Here is a 21,280-nt window from a genome sequence, read left to right as displayed (position 1 = left end):
AGACCATTCTCCTCACTCTAATGCAGGTGGCTAAAATAGGTCAGGTTAAATAAATGAAGAGTGCTCATTCCTCTACAGGGGATACTTCATCCTGCACATCTATACCATGAAGTCAGACTTCCAGGTTATATGAAATTTATAGCATCCATGTTATTTCATTGCCCTTCAGTGACTGCTGTGCAGACCAGCAGTATTGCCTGTTTTTAACCACAACCCTGCCACCCTGTGTCTCTTGAAGATATTTAAGACCAAACCAAAGTAACCTGAAGCAGAAGAGAAATAAATGAAAGGGTGTCAAAGTGTCTTTACAGATGACAGCCAAGCACATGGAGTAAGTGTATGGAAGAAGAAACAGTAATGACTTTCAGCAGGAGGCAAAAAGCAGAAGGTTTGGGCAACTTATGTACATGTCCTTTAGCTTTAGGTGGCAGAATGAGCTGTTAGCCCAAAATAGATCAGTTCTTTGGATGACTGAGCTCCTTTCCTCACCATTTCACCTTTGAATGTCTTATGGTTGCATGCACCCAACTCACTGACTTCTAAATTTTCTGGTGTCCCCTTGGCCCAACATCCTTCAGAGGGTTGGGGACTCCCCCTTGCACCAGATCTCCTCAGGATGGACACTGGAGCAGAGTCTGAGTGCATCTAAAACATTACAACATTCATAAGCATTTAAGGTCAGGTATGTTTTACATTTGGACACCAGTTTTTTAAATACATACAGCTGACCTAGTCATCCCATGCTAAAGACAGACAAAGACACATCCAGGGACTATCTGTCTGACTTCTTTCAGATATATCCTTTAGGATGAGGTAATTTGTACTGTGATCTCCATCATCTCTGTTGACACATTACCTTTTTGATTACAGGAGAGACAGATTGGGTGTCTATATTTAGGATCACAAATACCAGTCATATCATTAGAAAACTCTTGGAGCATTTAACTGAATCATGGAGTATATATAGGCATGTCATCAAAGCTATATATCTACCTAGTACCTGGGAAATGCTTTGTCAGGTTACACCTCAAACACAGGGTAAGTACAGTTGGCTGTTAAATATACTCCACCTATCCTTAAACCAGCCTGGCTCTGGGCACGATGCCCAGAGCTCAGCTATGCCTGGATACATGTCTGAGTAGCCTCTGCCTTGTCCTATCCTCCCGTGCCTGGTGGGTCTTGCTCAGGTGTGATGGTGGAGAGGTGCCTGGAATAGTTGCAGTCTTACCCCTTTTCATCAGAGATTACTTCCCACCACTGGGAGAAGGTGGCAGCAGATCCTGTCCAAATGTACAGCAGGTTGCAGTATTTCTGTACTGTTTTTTTAGGCTATCCTGACTGCCCTTGTTTTCTCTCCCTCTCTGATGGCCTCTCTGCTCTCCTCCATCAGTCAGGCTCATACTTACAATACCTCCCTGAGAAGCTACCTCCCTGCAGCAACCCCAGCTCAGAAACCAAGCTGATAAAACCCATCTGGCATGACAAGGCTGTCTTTGTCTTGTACCCCGCATGACACTTGCTGTGGTGCATCCTTCAGGCGAGAAGCCAGTGGCCACTGCACATTAAGACAGAGCCATATGTGCCACGGGAACCCCTCCAGAGCTCGGCCCTGCAGTTTGAAGCTGCAGCCCAGGGATAGCTATCACTACAGCAGCTGGGACTCAAGTATGTGCAGATGTCACCTGTCCAGAATATGTAATTCTGGGCTGGCTGCTTTCCTATAGCATAGACATGGACACAGATGCTGTTAAGAATATATCCTGTTGTTTAATTTTGTATTTTGCTTTCTTATAACACAAAACCTAGAATCCTTCTGAGCCACTGTGTACATTTTGTTCCGTAAATGGTTTAAAAGTATATTAAAGCATTAATCTTCTTCCAAGCCCCAGTATGCCAGGTTTCTGACTGGAACACAGTTTAATGGATGACTCATTGCAGATACATTGTATAATGGTACGACTTCTGATAGGCAGTGATTTACAGCTACAATACTTAGTACTGTCTTGCTTTGGGAAGTCCTTTTATTGCTTGTTTGTGCTACATGTGGATACTTGGAATTTAAGAATACTTTCATACAATAGTGTTCTAATAGAAAAAAACCCAAATTTTTAAGGCAGAACAGTAATCAAACTTGAAGCTAGTCCTTTAAAATGCTAAGTTTAGGATGTTTGAGAATATATTGTATTGGTTTCAAACTGAATTTGAATAAATCATGTCTGATCTCCGTGGCAAGGCCTCCTTAAGGAGGGTCCTTTGCCACTATGCGCTGAGGAGGTTTCCCAGAGGTGAAGAGGATAGTGAGGTCAAATATGTTTATTTCCCTTTAAACAAAGAAGTGCACAGTTGTATTGATGGCCCATATAGCTGGCTTGGCTTAAAATCAATAACCTTGGTTGGCCTGTTCTTATCAACTTATTTGAAATGTCAGTCAGGGGCATTTCAAAAGAGAGGTTTTGTTATGCACACTGAGGGGCTATCCCACCCTCACTTTCCATAGGAGAGGCTCTCTGGAGTAACAAAGACCGATGTAAAACACAGACCTCCCAACGTGACAACCTGAGTCCCTTCAACAAGGAAAGCATCACAAGAATGAGGACCCACAGGAATCTGTATGACTTTACCATACCAAAACTGAGTTGTACCTTTGACTGAATTACTGGGATGACCTGCTCAAAAACCGTTAGCAGTTTATTTTGTATTACATTTTGTTATTATTGTTAATGGTAGTATACTGGGGTTTATGTGGTCTGAGGGTTTTGTCTTGATTTGCCCTAGTGGGTAGTGATGGTAGTTAATGGTACAGTTTTCTGTCCATAAGCTATAAACTGATAACCTTAACAGAGAAATTAAAAGCACATGCAATCATGGGGGTGCTGGATTGGCTGAGGAGAGCAGCATGCCAACTACATTAGTGTGCAATTCCAGGGTCCTGTGTAGGCAGATGGACTTTTGGGATTCCTTCAACTGGAACATTAACAGTGTTTATAACATGCCAGTATGTCCTGTAAAACATCATAGACACCATTTGTAGCTCCTCCTGGTAAAAGGAGAATAAAATGTTTACCTTCTTCTCTGGGAAATGTTCCAGCATCCTTTTGAGGTGCTTTCATTGCATACTGCAGCTGAGGCATTTGCAAGAGTTACACGACTCATAGCAAGATTTGCAAGTGAGAAGAATATGACTGACTGCATTCCTATTGACTCTTTCTGCCCCTGAGTTAGCCAGAATTTAAGGTCATTGCGGGTTGCTTTTATAAGGAAGGAGAACTTAAAGGAAATTTTTTTCTTGCAGATCAGTAAAGAATCTTTCTCAGTTTCTATGTCCATCAGTGCAGTGAGAACAAGTAGCAGGAGGCAGCCTTTTTGCTTGCGGGGTGTTTCTTGTCCAAAAAAGGTTTATTTTTGGACATCCTTCCAGAGCCACAAAGGAGGTGCCTTCTTAGGTGGTTACCTGGCTTTGAGGGCTTTCCTGATAATTTTTTCACACTTTCCCTTGCTACATAGCCACCAACGTGTATATGGCAGTGCTGTCTACAACCTCTTTGGGCAACCTGTTTCAGTGCCTCACCACCCTTATAGTAAAGATATCAGTCTTTATAGATTATAGATACAAGTCTTTATAGATTACAGTAAACATTTATAAATTATAGTAAAGAAATCAGTTATCAAGCATTGAACTGGTGCAAGATTTGCTTCTGCATCATGTTACAGTTTTATCCTATTTGTTTCTGTAATAAACACTATATGAATCTTACTATTTCTGCAATTTTCTCAATTAAAACTAATGTACACCAAGATATTGGTTATCTTTATCATGTCTTATTTGTACCAGTCCAGTTCTCATCAGTAACAGGTTCATCTCTTTTACATGCTCTGACCTAAGAAAAACAGTTTCTTTGTTGTAGGGAAGTATTTCCACTGCATCACTTTGCTGTAGATGAAACATGCTGCATTTTTTAGGTCCAAAGCAAAGACTGATTTTTATTGCCCTTTGATTAGTATGAATTTAACATAATTCATCTCAGTGCGTTGTTGTGCTTAAACTCCTTATACTAACTTTTTCAGATAAATTCTCAAATTAATATGATATGTATCACAGTACTATTCACATCAATCCTTTGTGCTTTGCCACTGGTACTCTTATTTCTATAACTTATTACATGAGAAGTGATTAAATTCCTCAAAAGAGTCATATGTTGTCCATTGCTCTAAAAGATAAGTAAATTATTTCATTTTTAAAGCCACAAGTGATAGTTCAGATGGAAGATACAGGAAAGAAAGAAATGTTGGGAAATGAAGGAAATGAAGCTTAGCTCTGTAGCTGTCAGGGAGTGTACTTTCTGTGTGTGCATTTGTTTGAGCTACAGATAAAAGTTCCAGCAAAGACTGACTTAGTTCAAATAGAAGGTATGTTCAGTCATTCTCTGCTCAGAGTTGGTGAGTAGTGCATACAGCTGGCATGGAGAAGCAAGGATACTCCACAGTGATCTCTCTTTCAGTTTGGGCGATATGAAATGATGAAAGCATTAAGTTAAAATGACAAATTTGAGAAAGTACCATGCATTTATTGCAGAACTCACCATCTGTGGTCTGCTCCTCTCCAGCTGCCAGGCTGAAGGAGAGGCTATTTCTAGAGCCCTGGTGACAAGATGGACTGCTGGGACAACTTTGGCTCTGGCAGGAGTGGGACCAGCCAATGTGCAACATGCAGGCACCCTGAGTCACTCCTGCTAGAGCTGTCAGGGAAACAATGCCTTGAGCTCACGGATGGATCCCGTGACCTGCAGCTCCTTCCTGAAGACCCCTACAGGGGGACATGGTGCTGTCCCAGCCCAAACCTGGGACACAGAAAACTGCTGTGATGGCTCAGATGGTTTCCTGGCCTTTTAGAGGCCAGGGTGTCTGGCTGATGCTGGAGATTGTGCCACTTGAATGTGTGTATGGTCTTTGGGAAGTGCCTGTCAGTCAAGGCAGCCCTTGTAGGGATGAGTGATCAACAAGGGGAGAAGGGAGAAAGGCCAACCACCAGCCGGGAGGCTGCATTGAGCATGGATGAGGGAGCAGAGCAAGAAACGTATTGACCCAGACCTATGAAAAATAGTCCAAAAATGATTTAAGAACCTTAATTAATACATTTGCCCACAGAAAAAGGAGAAAATACTTTTCCTTTTTCTTTTTTTTTTTTTTTTTTTTGGTGGTGGTGGTTGTTAGTTGGTGGGATTGGATAGGGTATGCAATCCTTTTGGTATATACTTTTAAGAACTGTTCAGGCGCAGTGTGGAGAAAAGATGTGACAGTCTATTTCGTCCTGTGTGATGAGCAGAAATAATGAATCACCAGAAAATAAAAATCAGTCCTTCAAGCTAATGCTGTCAGAATTCTATATACTAACCTATCAATAAACTGATATTTTAATGAGCATGAAGCTGCACTGCAAATAGTGAAACAGAACTAAATACACATGTTCGATCAATTGGGAATGTTTTTAAGCAATGGAAGATGGTGCATTGCATGGCTAACAAGCTTTTCTGGTCCAGAGGGGCAGTCCAGAGGACACAAAACATGCAATCCTCTACTCACTGAGCTGCCAAAATATCTCTTTAAAGAGACAAGTAAATCCTAACAACATCCCATACAGTCCATCACTGCTCTGACATCAGATTTCCAGGTAGCATGTGGTGTTTCCCAGGAGCAGCAGGTCTCTGCCAGCACAGCAACACCCATCCACTTCTCCTCTCCCTCCTGGGTGCTGGTGACAAGGAAGTCCAGGTAGAGTAACCCATAGCCCTCTCCAAGGAAGTGAAGGGACACGAGATCCTTTCAGAAGACGAGCACAAGCTGGCACTTTGGTAGTGGACATGACATGCTTCCCTCCACCATCTGCCCACCGCTTCCCAGCATCTTGAAGCCACAGTCTCTTGTCCACATCTATGTCTGCAACCTTGTCTGTACCACACACGGGAACCACTTCACCAGCTCCATTTAGCTCCTTGTGTCAATTTCTCGCAGAGTCAAAGACAGTACCCCTGGTACCCTACCCAAAAAATCTCCACAACAGCATTTGCTTTTCCCAAAGGAGTAAGTTGAGAGCTGGATGCTGTTTATCTGACTTAGACAGACGCCTGAATAAACCTCTGAAAATTTTGATCAGAAGATAAAAAAATCACTTAAACTGGAGCTCTATATTACTGTCTTCACAACCTTCCTTTTATATGTAGAACAAATTGCTTGTTTCAGTTCTAAAAAATATCAGATTACTGACTTTTGAAGGGAATTTTTTTGTTACGTGGTACTTCTGGAGTGCTGCTATGATAATTTTTTTCTGTTTTGTAAGGGTCGTTTGTTCAGTTCATCTCATTTATAAAAGTTTAAAATCCCTCTCACTGATAGGTGCTGAACAAACCTCTTTGTTTTCCTGTAGTCTAGCAGTAACATTCGTCCTTGCCTACCTAAAGGCAAAATGGTGGTCAAGTGTTTGACTTTCTCTCATTTGTCTAACAGGTAAGCTGCAAAGTGCTGCAGTTCTTTCATCAGTACATGCTGGGGTGCAACTACTTCTGGATGCTCTGCGAAGGCATTTATCTTCACACACTGATCGTAGTGGCAGTGTTTGCTGAAGAGCAACGTTTGCACTGGTATTACCTCTTGGGCTGGGGTACGTATGTTATCATTTGTAGCAATTCTTTCAGATGTTTGAATTCTTCTAGCACTTGTATACCTGAATTGTTGTATTTATATCACTAGATCATACCTTAAGATTGAGTTCTCGGGTCCTAAATTTCAGTGCATTTATTTGGATGGGCTTAGAGACTTGCAAAAAACAGCCGGAGTCAGTATCTCCTGCTCAGTATCAGTATTTGCTGCATCTTGGGATTTCCAGAAAGAAATGTTTAAGTTCTGTTAAGAAAAGCTTTGGAAGAGAAATATATTTCTATTCAAGCATATCTCTTTTCTGAACAGAAGCTCTCTATTTTTGTCACATATGCAAAAACACGAATGTGTGACATTACCTATAAAGTATATTTTTTCTGGAATGACGAAGAGTAAAGATCAGTATCTATGTCTCACAAAGTGAAAAAACACAGCATGCAAAAAGGGGAACCAGAATTTCTCTGTAAGTGAACCCAGTATCAGATATATTTTCGCATATGTTGTTTTAAAGGAAAAGATTCAGTTTTACCTACTGAGTAGATAAGAGCTCTGCTATCAGGGCTGTTTTTGTCCAACAGCGATGATCTCTAAAGCGTTTCAGAGAAATATACAGGTGTCAATAAGTAAATCTCCATGATATTCTTTGAGAGAGGTTACAATCCCACACATTGTGGATGCAAACTGCATGTAGCCACATGCATATTGCTCAAGGAACCAGTTCTGGTTCTTCACCTCTAAATATGCAGATTTCTTCTGTTTACGTTAAGGGATGCCTTGCCTTTTAAGTGGTAGCAGCAGCAGATATTTGTCCTTTGGACAGTCTGGTCCAATAAATGGCCACATAAATACAACCAGTGTATTACAAAGGAGCCTCTTTCACATTTAAATCACTATTGTAAATCCAGTCCACATTGGTGTTGGCAGAAAATCAATACCAAGGGTTTTTTCACCAATTTGGGAACCATGAATCTCTGATGTCATTCCAGTTTCTGGTAAGCCAGTTCCCATGGTGCAGCAAAGCAGCAAATTATGAACCTTTATCCACTGTCCCATTGCACTTAGGGATGTTCATGCAATCCCAGTCAGAAACAGATACAATTTACTCTGTTTTCCATTCTCTTTGGAGGTGTTATACTTTTTCACCATTATTTCATTTACAGCATAAACAGATAAAAATTAGGAATTTTTATATTAGATTTAATGGATAATTATATATATAGATAATTAGATCATTGGATCAGAGGAAAATGACCCAGTTCTAAATCTTGTGAAGAAATTTAAAACACTGTCTTCAACTGCTAGGTAGGCATTCAATATTGGGTCCTAAGTAGGCAGTAACAGCAAAGTGGAAATTTTTTCATCCTCTGTTTGGATTTTCATTTAAAAGTCTGGTAAATGACTTTCCTCTTATGGTATAAGGCTTAGTGCTCTCTGGATACCCATATTAGACACCTAGAAAATTAGCATGATTTTCTTGTTTATACGGATGGTAGTGCCAGATAACAGTTTCAAAGCAAGTAAGAATTTCGTTTTTGGGGGGTTTTTTTGTTGTGTTTTTTTTTTTTTTTTTTTTTTTAATGAGAATGCCAACACGCACTCTTGTTTTCTTACGATAATGGCATCTTTTCTGAGAAGTGAGGGACCAGTCATGCTCTTGGAATTAAAAGTATGTGGAACATTATCAGCTCTTAAATGAAGACAACCTTCCTGAAGAACCATAAATCAAGTTAAGGTTTCTGGACTTTGTCAATCCAAATAGATGAGTCCTCTTGGAGCAAGAAGCTGTTCTATCATAAAATTTTCAGAGTTCAAAATATTTGAATATAAAAGGTCTCACAGGGCTCTGAAATGGCAATCGTGTGAAGAGTCAGTTTAAACATTTCCTTCCAGACAAAGCTTTTTCTATGTTCATATTTTGCAGACTAAAGCTTCCCAAAATATATCCAATTATGCAAGAGGAATATGGTCATAAGTGTATTTTTTTTCTGGTGACGTTCAATTTAGGCAATACGATTTAATGCAACTGTGACATCTAGCCTGCAGGGAAAGCTTTCAAGCTAGCTGTAATAGTGCTGAGAATGACACTAGCAGCATGGTGGGTAATTCAGTGAAGTTACCTGATAAGATACTCATTAGTATCTGCAGCTCTGCCCAAAAAATAAAGAGGGTGGTGGCTGTGGTAGTAGGGTACTGATATCTTGAGATGGAAAAGGTTAATAAAAATGAACACAACTCTTGACGACAATGTCTGCAGCCTTTTTTATGAAACTAGATGAATACTTCTACAAAAAAAGGTGATCATTAGCACCTCCTAACTAAAGTAGAAAGTATTAATAGCAAAATGATCTCATTAGGACTATCTGGCCACCCCTTAAATTTGCATGAATCAGTGTAATTCTGCTGATTCCAGAAGCAGTAGTAACACAGTCTAACTTTAAACATCCAGCTATGTTAATCAGTGGAGAGAGATATGTTTCTCCAAAGAGCAATACAGAGCAACCAGAGCAGGCTGTGCTCTGAATTGCAATTCAAGGGATCAAAGCAAATGTACAACACAAGATGAAGTTACTCATTATTCATTGCTGTTGCTAATCCCTATGCAAGAAGATACAGTTTATTTGGAAAAATCACTAATGACATTTGTAAAATAGTTTTATAAGAAAAGTAAAAATCTGAGCAAATACAAAAACTTCTACAAAAGGTTTGAGGTGATCAAATGGAGTCTGACCTGGACAGATGTATTTCAAGGCTGTTGCCATCAGTTGACCCTTCTCTGGGAATTGCCACTGGGGATGTTGTTTCTCATTTTTTCTTTTTCACTGGGTCAGAAAATCACCATTATGCAGGGAAATAAAACAGTACCAACTGTGTGCATCCAGCTACAGTCCATTCTGTCTGGATGCTTCAGGCAGTTTCACCCATATGAAAGTGAAAAGGGAATCCTTTATTTGGACAGTGCTAAAACTGAGTACCTCCCAAATTGTGCTGGAAATACTGACATAATTGCCAATTTGTACTATAAAGGACCTGGCATGACCTCAAGGGATATATCATATCTTTTCCTGGAATGATTGGGAAAACACCTTCTCTACGTTACTCACTGATCCCCATGTGTTGATGGGACTCTGCAGTGATACCTGTAACCATGACCCCACAGGCCTTGGTGCTTCACTTCTCAATAACTCTCGGCCTTTTGGTCCTTTACAAGAGAAGAGCCCATCCAGCCTGCAGCTGGAAATCTGAGCTGTAGAGAGTCATGAGCCTCTTACCCTGTAACTGACTAGTGATGACTTTCCATTGTATTTTTAAGATTTGCTTATGAGTTTGTTGAGCCAAATATCCTAATGCTTTTAGCAGAAGAAAGGTCTCTTTGCATCATGTGGCTCGCTCTACTCGCAATACTCCAGGCCAGAGTTTTCAGCTGAAGAATTTTTGCTGTTGCAGAAAGGCCCCTTAAAAATTGCATTTCAGTCTGCCAAAAAAACTGGCCTAGACCTGCTCCATTTCCCAATCAAAACGATTTTCTCAAGCTGTCAGTCTCATAAGCTCACCCTGAGGTTGGAAGCTCCCTTCTTTTTATTCTGAGCTTTTTGTTTTACTGTGCATCATCACCCAAAAAAAGGCATTCTGCAGCCAGAGGCCAACTCATCATTGTCTAACAACATATAAAGGAAAAGGCAATCCAGTTTGTTCTCCCACAGATGCATTGTCCTCCCAAGGTAAATTGCAATAAGAACTTTTTTCTGGCAGTAGAATAAGTTGCTATTGCTTAAAGATACCTGGAGACATCAGAGCAGCCTATTTACATAGTTTTTTGACTTTATTCTCACTCTCCACAATATGGCTAAGGATTCTCTGACTCTTCTAAAGTTGTTTATGAAATCACTAACACCTGAAGAAACATGGAGCCATGTTCTTCCCTCTTTGACTAATCATGGTATCAGCAGGATATTTTTACACATTTGCATTTATAATTATAGAATGTCCAAAGCTCAGTAGAAACGTCCATAATTTTTAGGGAGCAGGCAGCAGTAACACCAAAGGTGTACTCCAAGCTCTCTGCAAAGGACAGACAAGGGAGTGCATCATCTCCCCACTGGCCAGCTGTCTGTATGTGCAAGGTTGTACAAACTGAAGTCAGCATTATAGTGCAGACTCACCAGTTCCAGTTTCTTAGCCTGTTGGAGAGGAATATGACATACAAGCTGAAGGAAGATGGACAGGAGTGGACCAGACTGTCAGTCAGTGTCAGGCTGGAAATAAGAACTTGAGCTTTCCACTTTGTTGCGCCTGGCATGTTCCCAAGCCCAGTGCAAATTTGCTCCTGTCATCTCCCTGTCAGAGAAGTGGCCTCCTTTGAGGTGCCACAAATAAGTCAGGATTTATGGTATCCACAGTATTTATGTGGATTTATGGTATCCACAGCTCGTCTCCCTACTAACATAAAGCTACATGGGGTGGGCTTGGCTGCACAGGGGCTGGGAACCTACAGAAGATATTACAGATCCCCATCCCCCAAAAACCTTCTGGTTCCAAACATTTACTTGTACCATTGGCTCCAAAAGAAAAACTCTTTGCTCTGTTATTTATTGCTCCATAATCTGGCACACATGTGCCTCTCTCTTGCTCAATAATTATTTACATGGTTTTAACAAGTGTCCCTGGTTTCCTGAGGGAATACTCCTTTGAGAACAGAATGATCCCTGAATTCTTCCCACACCACCTGCTCACACCCTTCCCTGCACAAGCCACAAGCAGCTCAGGGGAGCCTGGCAGCAGCTTTGAAATACCCCAGAAGAGTATGGTCTGTGGGCTTTGCTTCTCCTTTTGGCCTGCCTTGAACATTAATCTCTTATCTCACCACTGAGGTAATGCCAGGGCCTGAGTGCAATGGATTACAGTTCTTTACTGAAAGCTGTGATTTCACATCCGTGCATTTTGTAGACAAGAGATTTATTAGTGTGTGAGATACATGAAATTCAAGTTAAACAAATACCAAGACTGACCTATAACTTTAATCATTTCAGGGTTCCCTTTAATGCCTGCATCCATTCATGCTGTTGCAAGAGCCAGATACTTCAATGACAAGTGAGTATCATATCTGTTTTTGAAGGAACTTTAACTGTGCAGCAAATTTTATTCAAGTTAATAATAAATGTTGTATTTCCCTTCCAGCTGCTGGATGAGTGTTGACACGCACTTGCTCTATATTGTTCATGGGCCTGTAATGGCAGCTTTATTGGTAAGAATATTATTTGCTAATAACTGTTGAGTAATTATTTTAGAAATGCTGCTAATCTATACAGAGTAGAAGTTTTTCTACTTTAACTATTTTGCTCAAAACTCAGAAGTAGCAAGGGACTTTCTGTACTCAGTGTTACAAGGACAGGTTCTCAATACTTCAGAAAAAAAAAAGTCCCTGTAAAGGGACTTCCCAGTAAAGAATCAGACTCTTGAGGCAAACAGACTCACTAGCTGCTTTAGAAAATCAGAACAGTCACTCTATCCCAGTGTAACTTATTTATGATGCATTATATACTGCATTTATGTGACATCAATGAGGCATTTAGCTATGCTTTAGCTGGGGTGAGCTGAGCACAGGCTGGTTGCTCAGCATGAGTTTTACTGGTCACTGAACTGTTATGGTCCAAAGGTAGGGAGCTAAACAAATCCCAGGGAAGGGACTGGACTGGGCTGTCTGAGTAGAAGGACAAGATTCAAAGTGCAGCTTGACAATGTGCATACATACAACGTGTGGTATGCCAGTAGTGCTGTTTGGCATGACCTTCCTGAAAGGTGCAGAAACGGTTTTATTCAACCGAAGCCTAGGTTTGTGTCACCCAAGATGAACTTTCAGCTTTTGAGCTGCCTCATGCTTACAAACACTGCATGGATGTATGTGCAATTATTACCTCAAAATCAAACAGTAGGGCAGTGAGTACTGGGAACACCTTTGAATTAAGAAACAGCTTTCCATCTAAAAGCTTTCTGCCTTTTCTTGAGAAGCAATCTTGAACATCAGCAATGTGAAGGAGCCCATCCTTCCCTGTCATAGAGATAGTCCGTTCGTCCCATAGAATCACATCTATTTGGGGTTTATTGGTTTGATATTGATTGCATCTGCTCTTGTAATGCCAATTGACATGTAGGAGAGGCCATTCAACCTTTATTTTTGTCATCATGATCCAAGTCTGTACATCTTAGCCACAACAGAAAGAGAGGGGACTGGTTTTCACGTAAAAAAAAAAAAAAGAACAATCTTAACTATTTTCAAAATAAGGCATTGTATTTTCTGGCTTGTGCTTATGCCATTTCCAGTCTTATTTTTTCTTGTGTAGTTGTCAATGTCTACAGAATGTCCTGCTTGATTTGCTACAAAACTCCCACAGTGACAGACTGATTTAGAAGAGCCAAAGGTTTTTACTTTTGTAAAGTCTTTTTTCCACTTTTTTGGTTACTTCCAGAAATGCTAAAAGTGAAGTTTCAGCAGAGTGAGTGAAGTCAGAATAGGATGAAGAATAAGGTTTAGATTTAATGCTGAATGGGACCTGAGAAGTAATTTATTATTCCTTTTTTCCAGTAGAGAACAAATGTAAAACAGTTGAAAGGTCTCTCAGTGTAGTTAAGAAGTGATGAAATGCTTTGCCAAAGCTTACTGATTCATTCTTCTGAAAGAATCAACTAAAATTTCCCATCTAGCTATGGAATTTGAGCTATTAAAGTTTGAAGATTTATCTATGGAATTTGAGCTATGTAAGTTATACAACTTCCATACTTATTTTAAAAAAATCACCCCAAAAAATGTCTAATAAAGTTCCAAAGCATAGGTGCCTGATTTTACTGTAGCAGAGTGGAAAAGAGTGATCTGGGTACACTGGAGAGGGAGAAGTCTGTGATGTCCACAGGGTAACCACTGGGCTCATTGTCAGCCTGGGTCTGCCCTCCCTGCTCCTGCAGGCTCTTAGCGCATCCCACAAGGAACTCTCTGTGAAGCCAGGGGTCAAGGGCAGGTTCCACTGTGCTGAGATCAGATTTCCAGAAATGACTGAGGAGATGAGATGCTGAGCTGCTTGGAATCACTGACTGTAAGGTTCAGTCTGGATCCCTTTCCCCACCCACAGCGTGGGGCGGCCCAGTTCTAGTTCCGTTTCCATCTGAAGAACCATTGCGACGCTTTGAAGGATGGGGAAAGGGAACTCCAGGGGTTTTTCAGGGGTCTTTTCAGGCCCTGAGCCTGGAGGGGAGAGGTGCTCCTCCTCCCCCCCCCTGCACGTGGCCCCATGGCCGGCAGGGACACAGGACACCGGACACCGGGCGTGGAGAGGAGGCAAGAGAGCGTTTATTGTTGGGGATGCTACATTTATAGGGTTTAGGAGGATTCACAGAGTAACCAATTAGAAGTCTCAAGGGGCTTACAGGAACACCCAATCACAGGAAGAGGTTAACAAAGGCCAATGGGAAACACCTCAGGACACCTTCCCAGGACATTCCTGCATGGATAAAACGGGGGTTATGCAGGACATTCCTGCATGGATAACATGGGGGGTGCTGGGAAGAAGAAACATGTGTTTGCAAAGAGACCACCAAAAGCCATTTTAAGACATGTTTAAACCACAGTTTTCCCATATAATGCAGGTTTAGTGCTACAGTTCAGGGGCAAAATTTTCGGAAGTGTCTGGCATTTCTGCCCTGAGACAGCAAGTGCTTCCTTTTACCTATGGGTAGAGCACCATGAGGTCTCTGCAATCTGATGGAGGCAAGGGGTAGCCTAGGTTTTCCTCAAGAGCAGCCTTACTGCCCTGCTGTCTTCACAAACCTCAGGTATTGGCCCAAGGAGAATATTCCTTAGGGAAATTATGTGTTCCCGTAGGTCCCATGTGCCCAAGGACATGCTGGGATTTGTCTCACCTGGCAAGATAGCTCAGTAAATGCTAGACTGGTTACTTCTAGGGGGCAATTCATCCCCCTCATTTAAACTTTAGACACGAAAATGAGATTAAGTGTTCCCTGGAAATCCTAAATTTGCCCACATCAGTGTCAAAACATCCAGTGCTTCTTAGAATGGATCCCTGCCTGCCTGAAGCATCCATGCAGGCTTCCTAAGCATGTGGAGCTGCTTAACATATCGTTTCTGGTACATTTATCTTTTCAAGGTACTTACCAAGACATGACTCCCCAGGAGCTGCCCATTATAAGATACAATAAAACTAAAAAGCTGCACTTTACTACTATTTATGTGCTCTGTACTTTTATTTTGGTGTCTGTTTAATTTGAATGCTTTCACCTACAATGGCTTTGGCTTTGCAGGTCAATTTTTTCTTTTTGCTTAACATTGTCCGAGTTTTGGTGACAAAACTGAGAGATACCCACCGTGCTGAGTCCAACATGTATATGAAAGCTGTTAGAGCTACTTTAATCCTGGTGCCCTTACTAGGAATTCAGTTTGTTATTATTCCCTGGAGACCAGAAAACCGACTTGCTGGAGAAATATATGATTACATCATGCATATATTAATGCATTACCAGGTATGTTATATGGTAGCAACTTCAATGTAGTTAAAGTGTTTGCTGTTAAGCTAATTTACTCAAAGATACTGTTGCCAGGGTTTTTTCTCTGAAGCTGAAAATGTCTGTGGGTTTTCTGTTCTTTTTTAAACACTTTCACATTATTGGATTATCTGCCTTTGCACAAGCAGCACCACTGTGTAAAGAACAGAGAAAAGATAGGGGAAACAATGTAGTAAGTGGCCAAAATTATCAGATGACACTATTTCTAAACTATGGAGAGAAAACTGAGTTCACAAAGTGCTTTTGTGTTCCAACACAATTTCTGTTGAAATGCTCAAATTGACTGAAACTGGTGCTGTGAAGTTAATATTAAAATCAGCTGTGTATGCAAACTATTGTACAGAGGGAATGCCAACACACAGAAGAAAACACTGAGACAATTAAGCTTCATTTAGGAGTTAGAATTACATTACTAGGCAGTTTAAATTACAAGACTGACATGTTGATTTCATCAATGCTTTGAAAATATAGCATCATTCAGCAAGTCTGGTTTATTTTCTTTTGATAGCAAAACAAACCTAATTGACTTTAAATGCTGGCTTATCTTGTTTTCTGACTGGAATATATCCAGTCTTATATTAACTAGGAAAGGCAGATTTCCAATGCATTTGTGAATAGGGATCAACATGGGTGAATACTGTGATCTACTTCTGGTTTCCTTTCATACAGAAGCTAAATGCAGAAATAATGTTAATGCTGTAGTACGAAAACAGCTTAAAAAAATCAGTGGTACTTTTTCATAAATGAAGGGATAAATAATGCTGTCAAAATCTCTGCATGCTGCCAGATTATATTTTCTGCATATTGCCTTTATCCCTTCAAAACTGTGGGTGTGCCTGCTACTGCATGCATAGAATAACTGCAATTATAGGTCTGTTTTTGAAATGTATGTCATCTTATGTTACAGTTCTGCTTTAAAGGAATGAGAGTCCATTTCTTCTATTGTTACCTTTACTGTCACGTCTTTGGTGGCAAGAGCTGTAAAGTAATATCTCCAAACTAGTTTTCTGGTGACAAGTTATTTGCTTACAGTTTTAGCAAGTTAGAATAACTTTACTCTTAAAATAGCTTGCAAATCCTGTGAGGTTGTTGGAAAATTGCAAAATCAATTATAATTGTCTTAATTAACAATTCTAATTGTGATCATTATGCACTAGAAAGTCACTAAACTGAGGTTAAAATGGAAGTTGTACTGATGAAGGGGATTCGGTGAGGGAGGGATCCAAGGTGACAAAGTTTCATCTCTGATGGGTTCCGTCTGCTCTCACAGAAGAGCTCTTGATATCTCTGCAGTATAATCTCAGTGTGCTTCCTGACAAAATGTGACCTTTCAGGAGGGCTGTGCAGTTGTCCTGCTAACTGCAGCTGATTGTGATGCTCCCTTTTCCGCTTCGAGTGGATTTTTAATTATATTCTAAAATAAACTTTCTTAATCTTTTCCCAACCATTTCCTGTATGCATATTTAAGATAGCCATATAATTATTCTTCTGGTGCTCATTTTCTATTAGGACTGAGTATGTAATTAGCAGATATTGTATCAGCTTTTGTAATGGCTGTGTTTCCCTCCTAGCTATTGTGCTTTCATAAACCACATCACAGCCTGCCTCTCCAGAAACTAACAGTAGTCTATTAGCTTTTGCACCTTGTAGCATGTCAGTCATATACAAGCAGGTATCATGGGTGCAATATGAATTTTTTTTGGGGGGGGGAATTTAAAACATTCTCCATTTCTGCACTGGTTAAATGAGTAATTTTTATGCCTTTTATAGAACAGAGTGAGAGACGGTTTTTCAACAGCATGTCACTGCTTTAAGTGATCATGAAGGTTTGATATGTGTTATGTAGTTCATGTACACAGAAATGGTGCAAACAAGCACTGCAGTTTATTGTAAAACTCAGAGGATTGAAGATAAGAAAGAATTTCTTCACACAAGAAACCATGTAATGGTATTTCTTTCGGAGAATGGTTTCTCAGTAGAAAAACAACACATCAAGGTGTCACATGCTTGGTTTCCTCTGCCGAAATCACTTTTGAATAACAGAAGCCAGTCTGGTTTTGAATTGTCCTACTCTTTTTGCGATACTGTCATCAATGCTCACCATTTTAAGCAGAAATGTTTTTTCAAATATGCCTGTATGAGCAATTCACAAACACTGTATGTCTACTGTATGTCTCTCTCACATAGACCAGGTTCTTCTTAACAGATTCATAGAGCAGATATGTAAATGATAAAAAAATTGAAGACTGGCTTTTGCACTGCAAATATGAATGTGTGTACTTTTCCAGCCCAGCTAGCCAACCTCTCATGGATCCTGTAAAAGTAGAGATGAGTATCTCTTCTCACTATCACCAGTATCATCTCTTCAGTCTCTGGAATGCTGAAGATTGCATGAGGCAAAAGAAAGATATTTCAACCCTTACGTTGTGGTTTAACCCCAGCCAGCAACTCAGCCCCGCAGAACCTCTCACCTACTCCCCATAATGGGATGGAGGAGAGAATTGGAAGGGTAAAAGTGGCAAAACTCACAGGTTGAGATAAAGACAGTTTAATAGGTAAAGCAAAAGCCATGTACTCAAGCAAAACAAAACACAGAATTCACTCACACCCTCCCATGAGAGGGCAAGTGTTCGCAATCCCCAGGAAAGCACAGCTCCATCTCTCATAACAGTTACTTGGGACAACAAATGCCATCACTCCAAATATCCCCCTCTTTCTTTTTCCCATGTTTTGTATGCTGAGCTTGACACCATATGATCTGGGATATCCCTTGGATCAGCTGAGGTCAGCTGTCCTGGCTGTGTCCCCTACCAACTCCTTGAGCAACCCCAGCCTACTCGCTGGTGGGGTGGAATGAGAAGCAATAAAGGCTTTGGCTCTGTGCAAGCACTGCTCAGCAATAGCTAAAACATCCCTGTTTCCAGCTGTTTCCAGCACACATCCAAAGCAGAGCCCTATACTAGCTACTATGAAGAAAATTAACTACCCCACACAAAACCAGCGCACCTTAACTGGAATGACATGCATGGATTGGGGTGCTGTAGGTACATTGGTGAACACACAGCTAACTTATTAAACAGAGCTCCTAAATTAGGCATCACAAAGCAAACATCTGCACTCCAGAAAGCCAGTGAGTTGCAGATTTATCTTAAAAAGCCTGTTAGATGATGCTGAAAGCACATGAAAGATGAAAACTCCCTCAGGGTGTAAAGCATTATGGTACAGGATGTGCTGGCTCCTTGCACACCTCTGGCCTGAAAACACATCTGTAAAAAGCCTGAAAAGCCCCATCATTTGGCCAATGAAGATGAAATGGTGCACCTGGGCAAAGAGAGTACCTCCTTCAAAGGAGTGGAGCAGCAACAACCCTCTGTCCTGCACTCAGCTCTCCATTCAGAGATAGAGCAAGAGAGAGCCTGACACCCTGGCAGGGTCTCCTGCACCTCTGCTAGCCCTGAGACTGCTACTGCCACTTCCTTCACCCTGGAACCACTGAAAATCTTTGGAAAAGTCCCAGGCTGCAAAGAGATTGGGGTACCATGCTTCTGACAGAGATTCTGCTACTAATGACAGTTATCCCAGCTTCTGATTTCTGATGTCAGTCAGCAGCAAAGGCCTCACAAGGAAAAGGGAAGAAAAGAAAAATTTAATAACTCTATGATGCATCAGTAAGTCCCACTTATAGACACATTCCTCCCCAGATGCTCTCAAAACAAGTCCAGGGATTAACAAACTTCTGCTTGCAAGCTCCCTTCACCACTTGTCCCATCTTACTGAATTCTGTCTCCAGCACCTTCAAGCTGTGATTTTAGAGGCTGCCAGGTTACATAACGTGGCCCTGTCACTGTGCCAGAGAAGAGCCATGGAAGTCTGTGAGGGAGCAGCGGAGGAGCAGCCCCCGAACCAACAGCAGTACACAAGCACTTAAAGTTATTCTTCACAATACCTTGCTGACTGTAGCCCTAAATGTACAACTCTTCCTATAATTAAACTGCTATTCAGCATAAGGCCTTGAGTTTTATTGGCAAAGGAAAAGTTTTATCTGTTAAACGGAGAATAATCAAAGTTTTCTTTCTCTGCAAGTGAGATCCCTTCTGTGCCACTCAGCAGCTTCCAAGCAGCACCTCAGGACTGAAGCACCCACCCTGCTAGGCAGGATGATGCAGCTCACAGAGGTCTGATCTGGTACAAGGGTATTTTGAGTCTTTTAGGTGTGGGTTTGGACCACATATATATCCCCACTGCCTCCAACTTTTAAATTTTGCTTTTTATGCAGCTTTATGCAGAACAAAATTAACCCATTTAAAAGCAGTTTCTTAAAAATAGTGAGATATTTGAATGCATTTTAGAAGGCATTCATTCCATCTGTTTCTCAATTTATAGGGAAATAAATATCCTCTGTGATGTCACATCAGACAGAAATACTTTCTCCTTCTGTGCAAAGGTTATAGGACTGCTTTTGACAACATAAGTGGGAGTTTTTTATTTCCTTCCTTTTTTTTCTTTTTTCATTATTAGTAATTTCAAAACTTTTTAATATTTTGAGCCAATAAAAGTTGGGGAAAATATTTTTTTGAAAGCTGGATATTATAAAGTGCCATTTTTGTCTGAAAACTTCATGCAAAAAATTACAGTAATGAAACCTCCAGTAGAGAGCAGGAGAAGAAGCGAAGCATGAGCTTTGGCTGATGGGATGTCTCCATCATTTTGCAGCAGGTGGGTTGCCATCTTCAGCCCTCATGACAATCTCCCCACCTCAGTAGCAGTAGAAACTGCACAGCCAGATTCTTCACTTTGCTTTTCTTTTGTTCACCTAACGTAAATGAACAATTTGTAACCCAGTCATTTACCTCAGAGATGCTGTTGCTGTGAATTAAGATGGTGAGGAACACTGCTGTTTTTCTCAAAGCTTTTTATCTTTGCTGAAATGAGAGAGATGGGAATGGAATTATACTTCTATGAAGAACCTTGGCCATGGTGGATTTTATTGCTATATATTCAGATCCAAAAGTGACAAGTGAATGGATGTTGACCAAAGTCCACACAGAGAATCAAAAACTGATTATTTTTATTATGAACACTTGTGCAATTACATGTGCCATCATCATCTACCATCAATAATAAATATATCATCCCACTAAAGCCTAAACAGCAACAGAGTGTGTAATCAATTAGGGCAGAAACTAAGGACATGGTCAGGAATAAGTATGCCTATATATGCTTTCTTGGTTTTATGGAGACATAAGATAGAATTAAAAAAGCAAGAAGTACCAGAAACCTATGTAAATTTGCAGTATCTGCATAGGTATTTTTTGTTTGTTTCTTTTTAACCTGAGCAAATTACTGGAACTTCTTTTCAAGACACTTATGTCTTCTAGGAGAGGGAGATACAAATTAAATATCTGTCAAGCAAAGAATGTCCCTTAAAAGCAGGGAAAAACTCACTACAGTGTCAATAAGGTATATGAAGGTCTGAGAGCTGCTGACTCTGGACAATCCCTAAGGCATAATTCAGCCAAAGGCCACATTCATCTGTTCTTCACATAATTCCAGAAATAAAGAATTTCAGAAGTCATTAAAAACCTTTATCTCAAAATAAATATATTTTTAATTTCTTCTTTCAATACTGCAGCCAAAATTATCTTACTGGGAGCAGACAGTATATCACAGGTCAGTTTAACAGCTCCACACAGTAGAAGAGAGATACAATTGACTTAGAGATTTCATCCTCAGCAAGAATTGCACCCTGAGCAAAAACCAGCAGCAATTAGAGAGAATATGGAAGACATATGTCTTCCGTAATAGAAATAGCCCACGGGCCTTAAATGAAATAATTAACCTACATCCAGTCTGTCACATGTTATAATAGATCCACTGTAGAATTATGGTCATCCCAAGCCCTCCTGACTCCAAAGAGACAAAGTTGGTGTCTGCTACTGGTATCTCTATAGCTTAACAGCTGAAGATAACAATAGTCCTTTGAACTATGGGTAAAACTTTATGTGTAAAATGAAAGAAATAGAAATAGAAATAGAAATAGAAATAGAAATAGAAATAGAAA

At 40.5% G+C, this 21,280-nt stretch overlaps 1 protein-coding gene across 3 annotated transcripts in view; it reads left to right on the top strand.

Annotated features, from left to right (window-relative positions):
* The window catches only part of CALCR (calcitonin receptor), a 160,845-nt gene that overhangs the window by 128,233 nt on the left and 11,332 nt on the right, over nt 1–21,280 (top strand). For all 3 annotated transcript variants that reach the window (XM_027639417.1, XM_027639418.1, XM_027639419.1), the window contains 4 exons: nt 6,502–6,655; nt 11,679–11,739; nt 11,827–11,893; nt 14,959–15,177. In XM_027639417.1, coding sequence (XP_027495218.1) covers nt 6,502–6,655; nt 11,679–11,739; nt 11,827–11,893; nt 14,959–15,177 — 501 coding nt within the window. The remainder of the gene's footprint in view (nt 1–6,501; nt 6,656–11,678; nt 11,740–11,826; nt 11,894–14,958; nt 15,178–21,280) is intronic.

This window comes from Corapipo altera, unplaced genomic scaffold (assembly GCF_003945725.1).
Source record: "Corapipo altera isolate COAL_440 unplaced genomic scaffold, ASM394572v1 44, whole genome shotgun sequence".
Classification (NCBI taxonomy): domain Eukaryota; kingdom Metazoa; phylum Chordata; class Aves; order Passeriformes; family Pipridae; genus Corapipo; species Corapipo altera.
The sequence above is the reverse complement of the archived record's forward strand: the minus strand, read 5'-3'. Positions and strand labels throughout refer to the sequence as shown.